Source organism: Siniperca chuatsi, linkage group LG1, assembly GCF_020085105.1.
Source record: "Siniperca chuatsi isolate FFG_IHB_CAS linkage group LG1, ASM2008510v1, whole genome shotgun sequence".
NCBI lineage: Eukaryota > Metazoa > Chordata > Actinopteri > Centrarchiformes > Sinipercidae > Siniperca > Siniperca chuatsi.
In genome coordinates this window covers 215,472-235,994 of record NC_058042.1, presented here as the reverse complement: position 1 = coordinate 235,994, position 20,523 = coordinate 215,472, and the positions used below count along the sequence as shown (strand labels likewise).

The window sequence follows — 20,523 nt, the reverse complement described above, 5'->3', positions numbered from 1 at the left end:
ACTGATCCACAGCACGAACACACTGATCCACAACACGAACACACTGATCCACAACAGAAACACACTGATCCACAACACGAACACACTGATCCACAACAGAAACACACTGATCCACAACAGAAACACACTGATCCACAACAGAAACACACTGATCCACAACACGAACACACTGATCCACAACAGAAACACACTGATCCACAACAGAAACACACTGATCCACAACAGAAACACACTGATCCACAACACGAACACACTGATCCACAGCACGAACACACTGATCCACAACAGAAACACACTGATCCACAGAAACACACTGAACGAACACTGATCCACAACACGAACACACTGATCCACAACACGAAACACACTGATCCACAACACGAACACACTGATCCACAACAGAAACACACTGATCCACAACACGAACACACTGATCCACAACACGAAACACACTGATCCACAACAGAAACACACTGATCCACAGCACGAACACACTGATCCACAACAGAAACACACTGATCCACAACAGAAACACACTGATCCACAACACGAACACACTGATCCACAACACGAACACACTGATCCACAACAGAAACACACTGATCCACAACACGAACACACTGATCCACAACAGAAACACACTGATCCACAACACGAACACACTGATCCACAACACGAACACACTGATCCACAACAGAAACACACTGATCCACAGCACGAACACACTGATCCACAACACGAACACACTGATCCACAACACGAACACACTGATCCACAACACGAACACACTGATCCACAACAGAAACACACTGATCCACAACACGAACACACTGATCCACAACAGAAACACACTGATCCACAACAGAAACACACTGATCCACAACACGAACACACTGATCCACAACAGAAACACACTGATCCACAACAGAAACACACTGATCCACAACACGAACACACTGATCCACAACAGAAAAGAGGAAAAGAGAATTTCATATATATTCATCATGCTTTCTGATTTTATCATATAATATATAATTATATATGATTATCTTATATATTCTGTCACATTAGCTCTTCACTCCATGTAATGATTAGAGGTTTTGTTTTGCAGTTGTTTAAAGAAACAAGTCAAAACTTACAACATGTGGTTGGATCCAAACTGAGTGCAGAACTGAAAATGATGTCAAGATTTCTGTTTCTAACCACAAAACGATATGAAGATGTTTTCTGTTCATATCTCATTAAACTGAATCTCTCTGTGTTTTGGACTGTTGGTCGGACAAAACAAGACATCTGAAGATGTCACCTGGATTCTGAGGATCTGAGATCAATAGTGAAAATAATCTTTAGCGGCAGCCTTACTTTGGAAACTTTGTTGATCTCGACCAGAATGTAAAATACACTCTTGTGAGTTTAAACTGAGTTTTCTGGACTCTGATGACATGTTAAACTAACACATTAGACTCATTCACACGTCTCTAACCTTCATGTCTGCCTCCTCAGGTGGAAAACTCTCTGTCAGCTCCACCTGTCCAAACTCCCACCGTCTCTGATAAGATGTCCCGTCCTGTCCTGTCCAATCACGTCGCCCCCTGGCTGTATAAAAGCTCCTCACTCAGACAGACCCAACATGATCAAGCCATGGCCTTCCTGTGGATCCTCTCCTGCCTTGCCTTCGCCGGCGCCGCCTACGGTGAGACAAACTCTTTAACATCAGAGTAACAGCTGAGGGAGTGAAGCATGCTGGGTAAAGCAGCTCCTCACTCCCAGCATGCTTCACTGATGTTTCAGATTGTTTCTCAGCAGTAAACTGCTATTTATTTAGCTGCAGCTGGGGTGATGTTTTTACACGTTTTTGATTGATTTATTCTTTTTGCATAATTCGGCTTATGATGAATGAGCTGGCATTTGTGCAACAGGGTGTCTCCTTCAGGACTTTAAAGAAAAGACATCATATTTGTATCTTTCAGTTAACCGGATGTGAAGTGAAGAAACCATTGAATAAAATAGCCCATACGATAATGTTAGAAGATATCATTCTTAAATTATTACATTTCAATTCTTAAAAGCTAAACTGAAAATGAAAAATGGCCACGAATTACATTAACATTAACATTAACAGTTAACAGTAACATTCTAGTTTTGGTATTAAAACTGAAGTATTGCTCTTATTTACACTTCTTTTTTCCAAAAAATTCAGTCATCATTACTGAAAATGGGACTTGTATTAATGTGTTGTTTTGTGCCGCGTTGGATCAAAGGTACACTTACAAGCTTTTTTCTGGAGCTTTCAACCATGCGTAGAAAGCTTGTCAGTGGACCTTAGATTATTTTGTGACAGATGCTGTTCCCAAATGTCAAGAATGAATGTTGTTGATGTTAATGATGTCATGATGATGTCACCAGGTTGCGGCTCTCCCGCCATCCCTCCCGTCATCACCGGTTACTCTCGTATTGTGAACGGTGAGGAGGCAGTGCCTCACTCCTGGCCCTGGCAGGTGTCTCTGCAGGTAAACACACACACACACACACACACAGGTCGTGTTAATTAACATGTCATCTCACTCTTGTTGTTGTTTCAGGATTACACCGGCTTCCACTTCTGCGGCGGCTCTCTCATCAATGAGAACTGGGTGGTGACAGCTGCTCACTGCAACGTCAAGTAAACATCTCCAACCTGTCGCCTTCTTCCCTTTCGCCTTCAACTTTTCCCCTTTCATCGTTTTACTGTAAAGGAGCTTTACATGTTAACCTAAATCATTTAATCAAAATCAAACTCAGCAGACAAACACCAAACTGCTAATATGCTCTGTAGTTACATGAAGCTCCACCGCCTGTCAATCACCTTCCAAAGGTTTTCGAGGTGATTTTTAAGATATTTTTCACACAAAATGGCCGCCTCATGTTTCTGTCCTTGACCCTGCAGGGCGTCCCACCGTGTGATCCTCGGAGAGCACGACCGCTCCTCCAACGCTGAGGACATCCAGGTCATGAAGGTTGGCAAGGTGGGTGACAAACAATGTCTTTCCATCTCATCACAGTGCGCCTGTGTGTTCACTGGTCATAATGATGTCATTTCCTGTCAGGTGTTCAAGCACCCCCGCTACAACGGCTACACCATCAACAACGACATCCTGCTCATCAAGCTGGCCAGCCCCGCCCAGATGAACATGCGTGTTTCCCCAGTGTGTGTGTCCGAGACCAGCGACGACTTCTCCGGAGGCCTGAAGTGTGTGACCAGCGGCTGGGGCCTGACCCGCTACAACGGTGAGAGCACCTGCAGTGGAGAGCAGGGGCAGGACACCTGCGTTAGCTGGCCAATCAGAGGAGAGCAGGGGCGGGGCATGTAGAGAAAAGCAGCAGTCAAACGGTTTAACAGTGATGGTTATGGGCAGGTGAAGCATCAAGAATCTAACTCCAGAGACTGAGATTGTCTTTTAAAAGTATCCCATCAAACCTCAGAAGATATATGTTTACAAATCAAAAAAACGTTTTATCTACAACTTTTTACATCTTCCTGTTGTGGTTCTGAGTATTAATACTTCTGTTTACACAGTCAGAGATGCAGAGCCACGTATTTCATCTTAACCAACCTGAACAAGGACAGAGCAGAGGGGTATACTTGGAAGCAAGTTTGACATAGCCAGACTTTCAAAACCTAAAACCCCAATCAGAGATATCGGGTATCACAACGGTGGTTATCAACTTTCTTTGTTAACCCAGGTTTTCTTCATCAGGCTCTGTGCACATTCCCATAAAAGACGTGTTTTGACTCTTCTTGCGCACAAAATGGCCCAGTCGCGTGCCGCCTACTTCAGTCAAGAGGAACTGGTTGTTATAATGGAGAGCTATGAAGAATATTAAAAAATTAAAGGAAAACATTTTAAAAATTAATAAAAAAAATTAAATTAATTAAATTAAATTAAAAAAATATTACAGCAAAAAGTAACACTGTTTCTGCAAATAAGGCAAGAGAGGAATACTGGCAGAACATTGCTAATCATGCAAATTCGTAAATTCATAAATTTATTTTACCACTCTCAATGCCTAACGTCTATTTTTAATGTGACAGCTGCACATTAGAGCTCTTAAACTTTAAACTTGATACATTTAAACATTATATTCAAGAACTGCATTTAAGTCTGACAGTGAATGAAGGATACGTGGAAATCACTTTTGGCCAAATCAAAGTGAAATACCCAATTTAAATCTGAAACTCTGAACATAAGCTCCTCCAGAGTAGGTTAGGTGTGCAGCATAAGTTACCATGGCGATCTAGCAGGTTAAAAGAGATCCGCCTTTGTGACATTGAAAACTCTGGCTTTAGACTCAGCATACCTCGCTGACCCATTAATCTTGCTTCGTAGTAACTATACACACTTAGATAACAAATTTTAAAAAAACATGACAAGGTTTTGACGGGACTTCTATTAAAATCTTTCAGTCAGTTTCTGAATTTGTTTGTTAGTCAGATGGATGTCCAGCTCAAGGGGGGTTACTAGGTCTTTATGGGGGGAACTCGGAAAGTTAGTTTAACTTGAGTTAACAGATATGTTTGTATATGTATTGTTTATGTTTGTACACTTTGTATTGAATCACAGCGAAAGAATCTAAATGATCAGAACTCAGTGACTTTGTTGAAACAAGAGACGAACTTGGTGTGTTGAAGAACTTCAGTTTTTCCTTTAAATGCTTAAAACCTGTGATTCTTATTTATGCTATTAAATATGTTTTTACAGTGCAGGTGGACACTGACCATCGTCAGAGTGTCTGATACACACTGAACACAAACTAAGTTGTCTCCGCTAACCTGTGTTCAGCTGAACCCAGTACATATAAGTGGTTCCCAACCTGAGGCTTGGAACCCCACAGGGGGCTGCAAGAGAAATCTCAGAGGTCACAAGACAATCACCACAAAGCAAACATGTTGGGACTCTGTGTATCAGACCACTGTGGGGAGTATACAGCATGTAGACCTACAGCCCAGACTGTGTGTCAGTATGACTGTTTATCAGTGATGGTTGACGTGTGATGTGTTTGTGTGTTGCAGCTCCCGACACCCCCGCCCTGCTGCAGCAGGCCACCCTCCCCCTGCTGACCAATGAGCAGTGCCGTCGTTACTGGGGCAACAAGATCAGCAACCTGATGATCTGCGCGGGAGCCTCTGGAGCCTCCTCCTGCATGGTGGGTGGTGCAGATGTAAAATGGATGTAAACGTGTTGATCCTTAGCTTTTGTTTTTTATTTATCTTTTTGTTTATTTGTTGTTTTTGCAGGGTGACTCAGGCGGTCCTCTGGTCTGTCAGAAGGCCGGAGCCTGGACTCTGGTCGGTATTGTGTCCTGGGGCAGTGGAACCTGCACTCCCACAATGCCCGGCGTGTACGCCCGTGTCACCGAGCTCCGCGCCTGGATGGATCAGACCATTGCTGCCAACTGAGCATGTCAGACAGGACAGCTTTCAGTTACAACCTGATCATCAATAAAACCAAGAAACTCTGAAGCAAATCTGTCGTTGTCATGTGTTCATGCTGGACTGTGATGTTGGTTCAGGCTGAATGTAAAGAAATACTTCAGCATTTTGTGAAATCCTCTCTGAGAGTGTGTTCAGTATAGAGCTGGAGTCAGGACGTGTTAGCCTAGCTTAGCATAAAAATTGGTAGCAAAAGAGGTAAACAGCTAGCTCAAGTTTCAAAATACACCTACAAACACATTTCTCTGTTTTTTAAAATTAATTAATAAGCATGTTGACAAGTTGTCTTTTTGAATTAGTCGTTTATTACACAAAGAAAGACCATCAACATGCAGCGTCTGCCTACACATCTCCTCAAAGAGTCTCATTGTCCGGTGCGTCGTCAGGTGCGCCTAGGTGGACAGGCATGGCCGACTCGGCGGCAGTAACAGATGGCGTTAAAGAAGCGGCAGTAGCAGGTGTCACAGGGGTCGCAGCAGGGCAGTGGGTAACCCAGACATGACTGCTGGTGGGGGATGCAGCGACGAGGTGAACGCATGGCCCGACCCTGCAGCTGCAAGGCTGCTGACGAGTCCTTTAAAACAGGAAGGAAATGTATAGAAACAGGAAACAGATCAATTCACTGCAGTCAACTGAAAACACGTTAACAATGAGCTGGAAGAAAGAAACTTCAGGATTTTTGTACTCTATAATATAATATAACAATCATGGAGTGTACTGTATCTAAAACAGTAAATAAGCCACACCCACCTCGTCGTAGGACCCTGGGTCCATCAGGAAGTGATCCTCCACTGAGTCAACAGGTAGGAGGGCGGGGTCATGCGCAGGGTCAGGGCCGTGGCTTCTCTCTGCAGGACACAAGACAGAACCTGCTATGTTACCTGCCGTCCACCTTTATCACACCATCTGCTATTTGTATTCCTAAAGAAATGGCAGCTGCCCCAAATCACATGACCTTTATTCAGCATATGATTCTGCTCAAAGTGCATTCAAACCCAAAAGGAATAAGAGCTAGATGTGAAAAAACTTAAAAGAAATAAAAAGTTTGTTCAGAGAGCTACATTGTAAGTTCAAAAATGATTTTTCCATCTGTGAGCTCAGCTTGTCCGCTCAGTCAACCCATCGCAATTTATGGAACGTCATATGCATTGAAATACCACCAGTGCATTTTCATACAATGAAAAATTTGCCCAGGCTGCTCTCCAATCAACATGTACAAAGTTTCCGTTACCGACCTGATACTTCATTTATTTTCTGACCTGTTTTATAGTGTTTTATAGTGTATCATATTGTTTTCTAGTACTTTCTCCTGTGTGCACTGACATAAAGGCAAGCTACTGTAACAAAGAGTTTCCCTACGGGGATCAATAAAGTATTTCTGATTCTGATTTCTGTTTACACAGTATTCAGTCACTATCACAGTAGTAAATGTAAGATATTAATGGGACTTTCAGTTTAAAACCAACTATGGAAACGACAGTGTTAAACGAATGGAATAAATAAAAAATTAAAGTCAATAAGGTCACTGGTCATGACAGAGTCCAACCAAGGTTACTGAGAGAGCTGTCCCTGTTATAGTGAAACCTTTAACACATGTACATTTTATCCATGGTCACTGGGGAGGTACTCAAAGAAAATAACACCAATACACAAAGCATGTGACCATTCTAAGGTTGCAAATTATTGGTATTTATTCATTCTTTGTACAGCATCTAAAATATGTACAGAAATCGGATCGTAGGCAGGTTTTTAACTCCCTCAACAAGTCCAATATTTTTACTGACTTACTTACCAGTCAAAGTGGTTTCATGAAAATGAATAGTACAGCTTCTGCAGGGCAGAAGGTGATTAAAGATTTTAAATCCTTAAATAGACAGGAAGTCACTGCTGCATTATTTCTTGACTTAAAAAAGGCTTTCGATTCTGTTCAGCAAAAAATCTTTGGGAAACTACAAAAGCTTTGCTTTGACTCTGTAGCAATTAAATGGTTTGAATCTTGTCTACAAGGAAGAAGTCAGTTTGTTCCCTTTCAAAATGTTCTGTCCATCCTTGCCCCATGCAGTCATGGTGTACCACAGGGAGGTATACTTGGACATTTACTGTTCTACATATTAATTAATAACCTTCCAACACAACTGACAAAGTGCATAATCCATCTGTATGCAGATGATACAGTTCTTTACTACTCAGCAACAATGACAGACGAATGTAAGCAAGCCTTTACAGGAGATGTGGAAAGAACTGCCTCATGGTTTAGAGTTAATACAATGTCACAAAAAACTAAATCCATGCTCTTTGGGTTTTCTAAAACACACTTTGACAATTAGCGATGGGGTTCATATCTACGACCAGGTCTTCTTGCTTAGGTGTGACCCCGGGTGAAGTCATCATTAACGTCATCATTGCTGTATCTGCTGGGTTGGGTGCAATAAGCAGAACAAAGGCATCTGTAAACACGAAAGTCCTCATCACTATGTACAACACTCTTCTCCTTACTCACTTACATTACTGTGGACTCCCAACACAACTGCAGACCACATGTATGTAATGTGATGTGTACTGAAATGAAAGACATGTACTGTGATGTACTCAGACTTAACATCGGCATAACTCGAATTATCTTAGTTCACTGTTTATAGGCACCAACAAGAGAGTCTTAGTTAACTTTACTTATTTGTCTGAACATGTTGTTATGTGACCACGTTGTTGGGTAACTTTATTAATGTGTATGAACCTGATGTTTTGATTTGATCATGTAAAGTTATTTTATATACTTGTAATATTTAAGTTTAATAAATTAATTCACTAACTATGTACCCAGGACTATTATTATCCTGCTCAAATAAACTGAATTGAATTGTTTTAATTTAGAATTGTATCTTGAGTACGAATGGCAGTTATGACAAACCCAACATTTTCTCACAAACACATACACCTACATACACCTATTTAATTAGTTTCATTATATGTTATTTAGTAAAGTTTCCACTGTGGTTGCGTTCAGTTAATGTTTCTGTACATATGATGTTGAAAGTTTAAGAGTTTATGCTTCTGCTGCTGATTCAACTTTAATATCTTATATGTGTGTTTATGTGTTATTGTAGTTCAACTTGATAACTGACTGATCTGTTAAAATTATCAAGCTTTTACTCAACGTTACTGTCACCTAAGTCATGGTTGAATGTTTTCAGCCCTACTGTGGTGTGTCAGGTGACTGTTGAGGTGATGGTTGGAGCTCTCTGAGTGGACAGGTGTTACTGACCGATGTCAGACTGGTATGACATTTCAGCGCGGCGGCCAGCGGCCGGACCGTCATCCAGCTGGATGTTTCCATGAACCAGAGACGAAGAGAGACGCAGCAGACTGAAGGACCAACAGCAGAGCAGCACAGGGCCAAACATCCTGCTATCAAAGAGAAGAAGAAGAAGAGCTGCAGGGGGACGGTCTGCACCACAACTCCCACAATCCTCAGCTTCTCCATCAAGAGCCTCAAACAAGGTTCAGTTTACATGAACGTTGAAGAGAGTTTAGTGTCTTTCAAAGTTTCTGAATTGATTTTAGAGATAATGTTGTTACATTAATTAACTATCTTTGAACAGATGATGATCGTTACACATAATACAAGCAGGTAACATTTGTTAAAAACTTCTCTGAACAGAAGCACACAGATTTTGTGCACACAGTGTGTAAACTGTTCTGGAGGAATCTGTGAATTCATATGTTGCTCGTATTTTGGATTAAGTTAAGAACAGGTACTTGTACTTTAGTATTTCTGTTTTCTGTTACTTTATACTTGTATTGCACTACATTCCAGAGGGAAATATAGTACTTTTTACTCCACTAAATGTATTTATTTAACTATAGTTAGTTACTTTACAGATGTGACCAATTCAAAAAATATGTTGCATGATCTTAAACAGTGTTTAAGTTGTAGTATAAAGTAACTCTGTCTCTACCAGCTACAACATTAAAATGCATCAACAATAGGAAATATATGAAGGGGCCATTCTGCTGCATAATGAGTACTTTTATTTTGGTAGGACGGTGTAGTCCCTCATTCGTCCAGGAGTGTTCTATCGTAGAAAAGGTTTCAGTCGTAGTCATCTGGACACTGTTTTCAGAATCAAGACGTTTCGGCTCCCATCCGGAAGTCATTCTCAATTGTGAAAAAATTGGACGGGAACTGGAAATTTAATTTTTATTTTTATTTTATTTTGGTACTTTAAATATATTTTGCTGATCAACTTCTGTACTTTAATACTTTTGAATGCAGGACTTTTACTTGTAACAGAGTATTTCTAACTGGTGGTATTGATACTTTTCTTTGAGTAAAGGATGTTACAAGAAGAAATGTGGTTCTATGTGTTTCAGTTGGATCGATATTGTTAATCTGCAGATCCACGATGAATAATGCTAAAAACATATAGTAAAAATAAAAACATGTATAGCTCCGGAAACAATACTGCAATAAGTGGTGAGATAAAGACAGACCAAACATGTGCTGTACATTTATGATACTGGAGAATCCAAATACTAATGAGATCATTCATCTCACCTTTTCCAGACCTTTGAGACAAAGTTAACAAATTTAAACACAGTAAATGAAAGTAATGTACATCTCAGTAATGATCCTCTCTCCTCTCTGTGTTTGACTGGAGAACATTAGATCAGCCGGTTCAGCTGCTTCATTCATGTTTCTTCTTTTATCATCAATCTGCCAACGTTTTTAATCATCTGTACAGAATATTTCAGGGTTTTGTTGAGTCATTAAATCTTCACAGTTTACAGTCGGAGGAAGAACAGCATCTAAACATCTTTGTCTTCTACATGAACCAGATGATACATATAATATTATTATATTATATTATGACTATAATATTATTCAGGTCCAAACTTTGGTTTAATATTCAGATATATAAGTCTTATTTTTAAAACCAGTTTCCCTCAAACTTAAATAAAACTTTAGTTTTACTGGAGTTAACATCAGAACACATTAGCATAACTGAATATAGGACGGTGTTTCAGTCGTAGTCTTGATTCTGAAAACAGTGTCCAGATGACTACGACTGAAACCTTTTCTACGATATAACTGAATATAATATTAATCATAGATAATTACATTTTACAGTTATTTATTGTGTATATGTTAATGTATTTTTAACATTAGAATCTTAGAATGAGAACACTTAGTTTCGTTGTATGCAAAGTATAATGACAATAAAAGTTGAATTATATGATAAAATAAATATATTCTTAATATTCGTATTCTTATAGAAATATACTGTTAAAGCCAAACGTCACAGTAAATGAAGCATGCATCAGAGAGCGAGAGTGGGCGAGAGACCCAGACTCGCAGAGAGAGAGAGAGAGAGGGGGGACTCACCTGTCGCTGGGACTCTTTGTTGGCTCTCTCTCTCTCGAGGGGACGACAGGCGATTTAAAGGCTCCTGGGGGAAGGAGGTCACATGACCAGCTGAGGGGGTGGGGGGCGTGGTCAGCATCTCTGCATCATCATAAAGAGTCTGTGACCTCGTAGAGAAACATGGGGGGGTAAATGACATCATCTAATTATAATTAATTTATCTTTATTTATATAACCCAAAATCACAAATGACTAATTAGCCTCAAAGGATTTTACAATGCAAAGAAAACCTTTAACAAAACTAACAGCAGTAAAATTACAACATAATGATTTTTACACCATGGAAGATCAGAATGATGATTTTCATCACATAAACATGTAAATGTTTCCCAGTCGACTGAAGACGTTCGCTCCAATCACATTTACATTGAGGGAAATGTAAATAAAGCAACAAACACTTCTTCGTCTTCTTCTTCTTCTTCTTCTTCTTCTTCGGGGAAACTCCAACACAGCAACGCTCAGCTGTCCAGGTGAAAGACGCTGACTCAGACACTGACACCCCCTGCAGCAGCTCCTCCCCCACCTGAGAGGTGACGGTCCGCGTCTCTACAGCTGGTTTTGGTAGCCCGGGTCAGCAGCCAAGGCCATGAGGTCCCATCGGGCTGAGCCTGACCCCGACCCCCAGGGGTGTAGACCCCGTCACAGGTGCAGCAGTCTCTGTTCCATCAGGGCTCTGCAGTCACGTTTAATCTTGCCCCCCACCTGGGAACAATGTTCCCCTTGAGACCCCCACCAGGAGCGGCTTCTGCTGACTACGCAGCTCCGGGTCATAGAGGGCACGCAAACTCCCGCCTTCATGATCTTGTGTTCTGTTTGCTTTTCTTTTATAAACTTTGTGTTTATTAAACGCCGACAGAGAAGAGATGACAACAAATGAGATGACGGAGGATGCTGCTTCATGGTCAACACCTTAAACCCAGAGACCGCCAGAGACCACCAGAGACCACCAGGACACCACCTCATGTTTGTGTTAAAAACACATTTTCACAATTCAATTCAATTTTATTTATATAGCGCCAATTCATGACAGAAGTTATCTAACAGGTCTAGACCGAACTCTTTATGATACAAAGAGCTGGAAATTAAACATTTCTTAATTTGACTCAAAAACTCAAATGGGCTGCAGGATATACAAACCACAAAATCAATAATAAAAGTTTGTGTTATTTGAGCCTTAATGAGTTCTGAAATAATAATATTAAGATAATAATAAGTTAATAATAAGACTGTGAGACACGACTTCCTGTTCTGTTTGTTTATAAGTCGGTTTTCTGTCCTTTTTATTTTTACAGATAATATGTTTATTAACTGTCATCACTCTGTGTTGCATGTTCTTTAATAAGCTGATGAATATGAGTTATTATTGTTATTAACTTCAACATGTCGACTTCGGTGCAGTCGGTCGTCTCAGTAATGATCCTGTTTGGAGAACATTAGATCAGCTGCTTCATTCATGTTTCTTCTATTATCATCAATCTGCCGCTTCATTAAACTCTTCGTCCTCCTCATCCTCCATCTGCAAACATGGCGCCGATTCTCTGAACTGTGACACGCTGATGACATCACCTCTGCACTCAACACAAATCAGATTGGAGCTGCTTCCATATGAACTCACAGAGACGACTGATTGCAGTCCATCAGCAGGAAATGATTTTTAATGAAACGACTCAACAACAACTGAGCTGTTACCATGGTAACAGTGTAGGATTGAACAGGTGAGTTGTTGCAGATAAACGATGGAAGTCAGTGTGGAGAAGAGAAACAGGACGCCAGAGAAGCAGCTCTTTTTGTGAAAAGCCTGTCCTGAGTTAACAAACTGAACCAGGATCAGTCTGTTGCTGTGTCCCTGATCATCTGACTAGCTTAGCTGCAGTTTAGAACGAGTCCAGTTAAACCCGAACTTGTGAGAACTGCTCAGACCAGATCTGTTTCAGAGGAGCGTCAGACTGATCTGAGGTCAGTCGTTAAAAGAAGCTCGGCTGAATGTTAAAAACTGAAAAAACGCAACTCTTTTTATGTTCATTTGTGCCAATTCACAAAAAACAAGAATGTAAAGATAAAATCACCATAACCTCAAGCAACATCCTGTCTGCTGCGGCAGAAACCAGCAGGCTCAAATATTTACATCCGGTCTTCAGCTCCTCTTGATTATTTGAATTCAGTATTTACCTGTTGATGCTCTGCAGCTTCAGACCAGATCTCTCCATCCTCAGCTGGATTACGCCGACCCCCTACAGAGTTCACTTTAAGTTACTGTTAGAGTCCTCCACGTTTGACTCTGTTATCTTTTAACCTCATTCTGCCCCTGAGCTCTTTTTTTACAATTTACACGTTTTCTCTAATTTCTCTAATTTGATGTCATTTTAATTCTCAGTGTTTGACCGTTCATGTGATTTTTTTCTTGTATGTAATTGTACTGCATGTTCATGTGCACCTCTGAAGCACTTTGTAACCATGTTTCTTTAATGTCGCTCTAAAATATATGTATATATACTATACACATATGTTTGTGAGAGAACAAGAAAATGTGTATCCCTGTGAGGCTGCAGCCATGGGTCAAAGATATCAGTTGGCTTTATTTTAATTTCAATGCACTGAAAATCCGATATAGTGACTAAATAATAAATAAAAAAAGATCTGAGCTCCCTGAGAGGGAAGCACAATGCAAATACCCATGAAAGACACAAACAATCCATAAATAAATAAGAGCAGGTGTGCAAAGCTGCATTAAAGGGCCAGTGTGGAGGATTTAGCGGCCTCTAGCGGTGAAACTGCAGTTTGCAGCCATGTGAACACCGCTCGCCTCGCCCTCCCCTTCCAAGCCTGTAGGAGAAACTACGGTGGCCACGAAACTCATGAAAAATGCGAAAGGCCCTCTCTAGAGCCGGTGTTTGTCCGTTCTGGGCTCCTGTAGAAACATGGCGGTGCAACATGGCGGCCTCCGTGGAAGGGGACCCGCTCCCTCTGTAGATATACAGGGCTTATTCTAAGGTAACGAAAACACAACGATTCTTATTTTCAGGGGATTAAACTCTAATGAAAACATACTTATCAATATTATATTTCATTTCTGCCGACAGCTGCTCCTAAATGTTCCACACTGGACCTTTAAAAATGGTGACAGCGTATTTGGCATTGTTTAAATTGGATATTGCAGTCCTGAGACCAGGAGGCAGAGTTGCAGTCCTGCACGCTTCTCTGCGCTTCCAGAGCAGTTACCCACCCAAAACTCCTTAGTGACGGCGTCTGCCCCCCAACCACTTAAATTAATAAAATCAAAAGTTAACAGAAGAGGCGTTATACATAAAAACCTAAACAAAAACGCTACATCTAAAGCTGTACTAGTGAATAATTTAATATCAGAGTATCATATTGACTTATGTTGTCTTACAGAAACCTGGCTGGGTCATGAAGAATATGTTGCCTAAATGAATCCACTCCGCCCAGTCATATTAATACTCACATTCCTCGAGGCACCGACCGAGGAGGTGGAGCTGCAGCCATCTTCGACTCAAGCCTGTTAATCAGCCCTAAACCTAAACTAAATTATAACTCATTCGAAAGCCTTGTTCTTAGTCTTTCACACCCGACCTGGAAAACACAACAGCCAATTCTATTTGTTATAGTGTACCGCACTCCTGGTCCTTATTTTTAATCAAGTTTAGTCCTTAAAACAGATAAAGTAATTCAATGCAGTTTTATTCATATAGTGCCAATTCATAACAGAAGTTATGAATCACAAATGCTGGAATATGCTTCAATAGGCTTTTTGCAGAGAGTAATTATAAAAGTATAAATGCATAAAATGAAACTAAAGAATTTCCAGTGATGCAACACAAAACCTCTCGTGTTCCTCTTTATTCCAGCATTTCTGATTCATCATCTGAGACATTTACTGTGAGGCAGCACAATCCATGCAATAAAGAAGTGACTTTATTTCTGTTGCAATGGAATAAATTAATAAAAGATACTTTTACAAAGACAATAGTTCACTGATTCTAACGCCGCCTGTTTTTATGGTCGGGTTCTGATGAGTGACAAAGTGCTGAGTGAGTTGATCCTCAGATGGGGATCAAGTGTTTCGGCTGAGAGAAGTCAGAATGAGTCTGACAGAGTCGTCATGTTTAAAAACGGCAGCTCTTCGTCTGTCAGTAAACACGCAGGACAAACTGTCGGCTGAATGTCGCCAGTGATGCTGACGAGTCAGAGACAGCAGAGTCTTCATCATGTCTCTGTAATCACACTGACTCATCATCATCATCATCATCATCATCAACTGCTCTTCAACTGCAGAAACCAGCAGCAGCAATAACTCTTTGTGTTTATACGCTTCATACATCAGCTTCATAAAAACTCCGCAGAACTGAAACAAAGAAACAGCTAATTACTGAGAAATCATGGCTCACCAACCAAACTCTGTACACTTTTATGAATATTTAAAAAAATCTCTTGAATAAAAATGCGAACAGTTCCACACAGTGTTTTAAGGGCTGAGGGCAGAACAGATAAATGTTGCTGTTGAGAAACTGTCGAGTCATGTCGTCAGTAATTATGTTTTTATAGCTTGTTGACTGCCTCACATTCAAAACGCCATCTCAGCTGAGTTGGATAATAATAATTCTAATAATGACACTCACACATATTGTAAAAATGTATTTATTTTTCCATCAGCAGCAGGAACCTTCATTAATGATTTCAATCTGCTTTTTCTACACATGAGCTGTTTAACATGTTTCAGGTTTATACACAGAAACAGTTTTTCACATTACACGCAGACATTAGCAGGAAGAAGTGAAACCAACATGTCCTGAAGTTGTCCTTCACATTTTTGTGAGTGATCGCACTGTGTGCCATAAAAAAAATAATAATCACAAAATAACATTAAACAAGGCTTATAGTGACGGGATTTGAACTGCGATTTGCTCATCCTCCCGACGTCAGGGGGAAGCCACTAACCAGCTGGGGGAGGGGGGGGTATCGTTAGGATTGTATCCTTATCTTATCAGCCGGTTCTTTATTAATACTAAAGAATTGGGGTTTTTAAAGTTTTTTTTTTTTTTTTTAAAAAAGGATAAATTCAGAACAGGATCAGAATTTATATTTTAAATATAACTAAATATTGTTTCTAGAGCAGCAACAGTAAAGTCACTATTTACACTCAATAATATCTCACTGGAGACAAATCTAAACTGTCAGTGAAATAAATCATATTCCTGACATCAAATATGAAGAACAGCCAGTTTCAGTCCTTCCGCCTCCCTCCGCTGCTGCTGCGACTCACTGCAGGTAAGTTACCTGGCGGAGGGGGGAGGGGCTGCTTTGTCTCAGCCAGCAGGACGTTTACAAGAATTTGCCAAATTTTAAGATTCGTGGCAAACTGAGATAAACAGTCAGGCTACATACAGACGGCTTCGTTTTAGCTCGTTCGTAAAGGTGGAAATATCGCTTTTCTACTTTTTCGTTACCTTCTTCACCTGGCGTCTCCACCGCGGCGCTCTGCTGTCAGCTGCGTGGGAGTGTGTACCGCGGGGGGAGGGGCTGAATGACTGGCAGTGAGAGACGCTTTGCCGAAGCAACGGCACAAAACACAACGTTACAGATCTTTAGTGTTAATATGAGAAGTGTAAAAATGTTTTCAGTTCATTATGAAACTGTGGCGGCCCGCCACTGAAATAGGTTGCTAATGGGAAACACTGCATGTAGGAACTATTTTCTTTCTACCGATAGTTCCCTCATGAAACTGCTCAAGGCAAGGTCTGATCATCTTCAGTAACCGGGTCAGCATTTCTGAGTGTGGGCTGGAGGTCCCAAGGTCAAAATGGAAGAGGCAGGTGAGACTGGCCGAGCTCAGACCCTGCGGGACGTCCAGATCCAGACTGACCAACTGGTGATGGCTAACCAACCAGACATCGTGCTGATGGACAAACAGCAGTGATACGTGAACGTATATCTGTATATAAATAACTATATTGTTTTGTTTCATTTATTTTATAGGTTACCCTATTCGAATATAAAAGTAATTATCTGTTATGTTTTATGTGTGTAGCATGACTACAAACTCATTTCGATGTACAAGCTTGTGTTGTAAAATGATAAATGAATTACCTTGTGCCTTGTCCTGTTTCCTCGGGATAATTAAACAGCAGGATTATTACAGCCACTTCACACTTCGTTTACTTCATTTACCTTCATATGACTAATGCAGCCTTTTAATTAAAGTACCCCTCCACTCAAACATTTGTTTTTCTTTTATGTCCTCTAAAATGTCAGACCTTGACTTTACTGACTAGAATCTGTGCGAAGCTTGTAACTAGCGAGGTGTTTTCACATTCCTCTGCTGAAGGGGGAGTGTCTGAACGGACTCCGGGAAGCTGGAGATTTGGGACGTCACAAATCCGAAAGCCAATCGCAACGCCACCGGCAAAGAACCCCGAAACCTGCAGCGCAGAGCGCACTGTCAGTGCGGAGAGGAGAGCTTGCACTAAGTTAGCGTAGTGAACGTTTTGACGTTTAGCAAACATGGTCGAGTGCAGTTTCTGGATGTAAACCGGACCCTGGAGCTTCCTTCAACTATCTACTAACATTACGTAATAACAGCGTGAACTGTAACATCGTAGCAGATATTATTGTATGTTTCAGAACCACTAACGTGCGTCTGCCGCTGCCAGCTACAAGCTAATAAACAACATAAACAAAGATGCTAACTACACTTACCTTTCTGATACGTCTGCTAGTGGCTGGTTTTGGTGCAAACAGACTCCTCGTCTGAGTCTGACTGAGGCTCAAACATGTACGGCCGAATCTCTCCGATGTTTCCTCTAACGCTAGCCATCGTGACGCGCATCCATGCACAGGTCAACCTAACATAGCAGAGTGTTTACAAACTTTAAGACGTGGCTGGAGGGGAACTTTAAGTACGTAAGAATTTATAGAAAACAGACCGGTTTTTAGAGGATGTTAATAACAGTTTCAGTCTCTCCTCAGATGTAAATCCAAAATCACGTCACATATTCAAATCTTTTCAATTATTTAAAAACAAAAACACTAAAGTTCACAATTTAAAATTTAACTGCCCATTTATATTTTATAAGTGTTATTGAACAAACCTGTAACTGTGTTTTATATTTTTATTTTCAGTTTAACTAAAAGACATTCAGAAACATCAGAATCCACGTGAAAAACCCAGCATGTGTAATATTTGTAGAATATAAACTCTTCATGTCATTAAACTTGTGATCTTGTGTTGAGACGTGCAGACGGAGGCAGAGCCCTGCGGCTCAGAGATTTCCTGCAAGACGAAGTCACACGGACGGTCAGACAGGCAGGGAGCCAAACCAGAATGAGTCCTACAGGGAGGAGGCGACATCCAAAATAAAGACAAGTAAAGTCAGAAATCCACAAGGTAACAGTCCAAGAAACAAAACTAAACAAGCACTGGGAACAGGACAGGAACGCACTGGGAACAGGACAGGAACGCACTGGGAACAGGACAGGAACGCACTGGGAACAGAACAGGAACGCACCGGGAACGGGACAGGAACGCACCGGGAAAGGGACAGGAACAAGACAGGAACGCACCGGGAACGGGACAGGAACGGGACAGGAACGCACTGGGAAAGGGACAGGAACAAGACAGGAACGCACTGGAAACGGGACAGGAACGCACCGGGAACGCACTGGGAACGGGACAGGAACGCACCGGGAACGCACTGGAAACGGGACAGGAACGCACTGGGAACGCACCAGGAACAGAACAGGAACTCACTGGGAACGGGACAGGAACGCACTGGGAACGGGACAGGAACGCACTGGGAACGCACCAGGAACAGAACAGGAACGCACCGGGAACGGGACAGGAACGCACTGGGAACAGAACAGGAACGCACAGGGAACGGGACAGGAACGCACAGGGAACAGGACAGGAACGCACTGGGAACAGAACAGGAACGCACAGGGAACGGGACAGGAACGCACTGGGAACGGGACAGGAACGCACCGGGAATGCACTGGGAACGGAACAGGAACGCACCGGGAACGGGACAGGAACGCACTGGGAACGGGACAGGAACGCACCAGGAACAGAACAGGAACGCACTGGGAACGGAACAGGAACGCACTGGGAACGCACTGGGAACAGAACAGGAACGCACCGGGAACGGGACAGGAACGCGACAGGAACGCACTGGGAACGGAACAGGAACGCACCGGGAACGCACCGAGAACAGAACAGGAACGCACCGGAAACGGGACAGGAACGCGACAGGAACGCACTGGGAACAGAACAGGAACGCACCGGGAACGGGACAGGAACGGGACAGGAACGCACCGAGAACAGAACAGGAACGCACCGGGAACGCACTGGAAACGCACCAGGAACAGAACAGGAACGCACTGGGAAAGGGACAGGAACGCACCGGGAACAGAACAGGAACGCACCGGGAACAGAACAGGAACGCACCAGGAACGGAACAGGAACGCACCGGGAACAGAACAGGAACGCACCAGGAACACACCGGGAACGGAACAGGAACGGAACAGGAACGCGACAGGAACGTACTGGGAACGGGACAGGAACGCACCAGGAACACACCGGGAACGGAACAGGAATGAAACAGGAACAGAACAGGAACGCACTGGGAACAGAACAGGAACGCACAGGGAACGGGACAGGAACGCACTGGGAACGGGACAGGAACGCACCGGGAATGCACTGGGAACGGAACAGGAACGCACAGGGAACGGTACACAGGAACGCACTGGGGCGGGACAGGGAACGCACCGGGAATGCACTGGGAACGGAACAGGGCGCACCGGGAGCGGGACAGGAACGCACTGGGAACGGGACAGGGCGCACCAGGAACAGAACAGGAACGCACTGGGAACGCACTGGGAACAGAACAGGAACGCACCAGGAACGGGACAGGAACGCGACAGGAACGCACTGGGAACGGAACAGGAACGCACCGGGAACGCACCGAGAACAGAACAGGAACGCACCGGGAACGGGACAGGAACGCGACAGGAACGCACTGGGAACAGAACAGGAACGCACCGGGAACGGGACAGGAACGCGACAGGAACGCACTGGGAACAGAACAGGAACGCACCGAGAACAGAACAGGAACGCACCGGGAACGCACTGGAAACGCACCAGGAACAGAACAGGAACGCACTGGGAAAGGGACAGGAACGCACCGGGAACAGAACAGGAACGCACCGGGAACAGAACAGGAACGCACCAGGAACACACCGGGAACGGAACAGGAACGGAACAGGAACGGAACAGGAACGCGACAGGAACGCACTGGGAACGGGACAGGAATGAAACAGGAACAGAACAGGAACGCACTGGGAATGCCGGACCGGGAAATTTTTCAGCTTTTTAGATCTTTTTATTAATTTTTTAATATCTATAAAGTGAAGCTTTTAATAAACTGAAGCCATATTTTGATGCTAAATGTTGTACTTTTACGTTTAACCGCGTATTTCTACACTTCAGTAAGTTTATGATGCGAGTACTTCTTCCGCCACTGATACGTCAGAGACACGTCAGAGACACGCCCTCCGGCCCTGACTCACCGTCACCTGACTGAAGCGCGCGCACACACACACACACACACACACACACACA

At 42.6% G+C, this 20,523-nt stretch overlaps 2 protein-coding genes across 4 annotated transcripts; one reads left to right on the top strand and one right to left on the bottom strand.

Annotated features, from left to right (window-relative positions):
- The first annotated feature begins 1,635 nt into the window (after positions 1 to 1,635).
- LOC122879328 (chymotrypsin A-like) lies at positions 1,636 to 5,505 on the top strand. 2 transcript variants are annotated; one of them, XM_044203313.1, is made up of 7 exons: positions 1,636 to 1,693; positions 2,407 to 2,510; positions 2,583 to 2,662; positions 2,927 to 3,005; positions 3,087 to 3,267; positions 5,051 to 5,184; positions 5,276 to 5,505. In XM_044203313.1, the coding sequence occupies exons 1-7, from the start codon at positions 1,642 to 1,644 to the stop codon at positions 5,435 to 5,437; spliced, it is 792 nt and encodes a 263-aa protein (XP_044059248.1). In that variant the 5' UTR covers positions 1,636 to 1,641; the 3' UTR covers positions 5,438 to 5,505. The 2 variants fall into 2 exon arrangements, with proteins under 2 accessions (XP_044059248.1, XP_044059242.1); XM_044203307.1 differs by having other exon boundaries at positions 2,927 to 3,267.
- A 250-nt stretch (positions 5,506 to 5,755) lies between these two features.
- LOC122875745 (agouti related neuropeptide) lies at positions 5,756 to 10,886 on the bottom strand. 2 transcript variants are annotated; one of them, XM_044195210.1, is made up of 4 exons: positions 10,854 to 10,886; positions 8,733 to 8,875; positions 6,221 to 6,318; positions 5,756 to 6,044 (listed from the first exon to the last, which is right to left on the bottom strand). In XM_044195210.1, exons 2-4 carry the CDS (start codon positions 8,869 to 8,871, stop codon positions 5,853 to 5,855), a joined length of 429 nt encoding a protein of 142 aa, XP_044051145.1. In that variant the 5' UTR covers positions 8,872 to 8,875; positions 10,854 to 10,886; the 3' UTR covers positions 5,756 to 5,852. The 2 variants fall into 2 exon arrangements, with proteins under 2 accessions (XP_044051145.1, XP_044051155.1); XM_044195220.1 differs by having other exon boundaries at positions 8,733 to 8,872; positions 10,854 to 10,871.
- Between the last annotated feature and the right edge of the window lie 9,637 nt (positions 10,887 to 20,523).

What these genes read in the sequence shown, in the direction of transcription:
- LOC122875745 (XM_044195210.1), bottom strand. Translation starts at nt 8,871, where the DNA reads ATGTTTGGCCCTGTGCTGCTCTGCTGTTGGTCCTTCAGTCTGCTGCGT. An exon ending in GTCATACCAGTCTGACATCG is followed by an intron (nt 6,319 to 8,732) that starts GTCAGTAACACC and finishes TGTGTCCTGCAG; the next exon opens with AGAGAAGCCACGGCCCTGAC. An exon ending in ACCCAGGGTCCTACGACGAG is followed by an intron (nt 6,045 to 6,220) that starts GTGGGTGTGGCT and finishes CCTGTTTTAAAG; the next exon opens with GACTCGTCAGCAGCCTTGCA.
- LOC122879328 (XM_044203307.1), top strand. Translation starts at nt 1,642, where the DNA reads ATGGCCTTCCTGTGGATCCTCTCCTGCCTTGCCTTCGCCGGCGCCGCC. An exon ending in CCTGGCAGGTGTCTCTGCAG is followed by an intron (nt 2,511 to 2,582) that starts GTAAACACACAC and finishes TTGTTGTTTCAG; the next exon opens with GATTACACCGGCTTCCACTT. An exon ending in GGGCCTGACCCGCTACAACG is followed by an intron (nt 3,268 to 5,050) that starts GTGAGAGCACCT and finishes TGTGTGTTGCAG; the next exon opens with CTCCCGACACCCCCGCCCTG.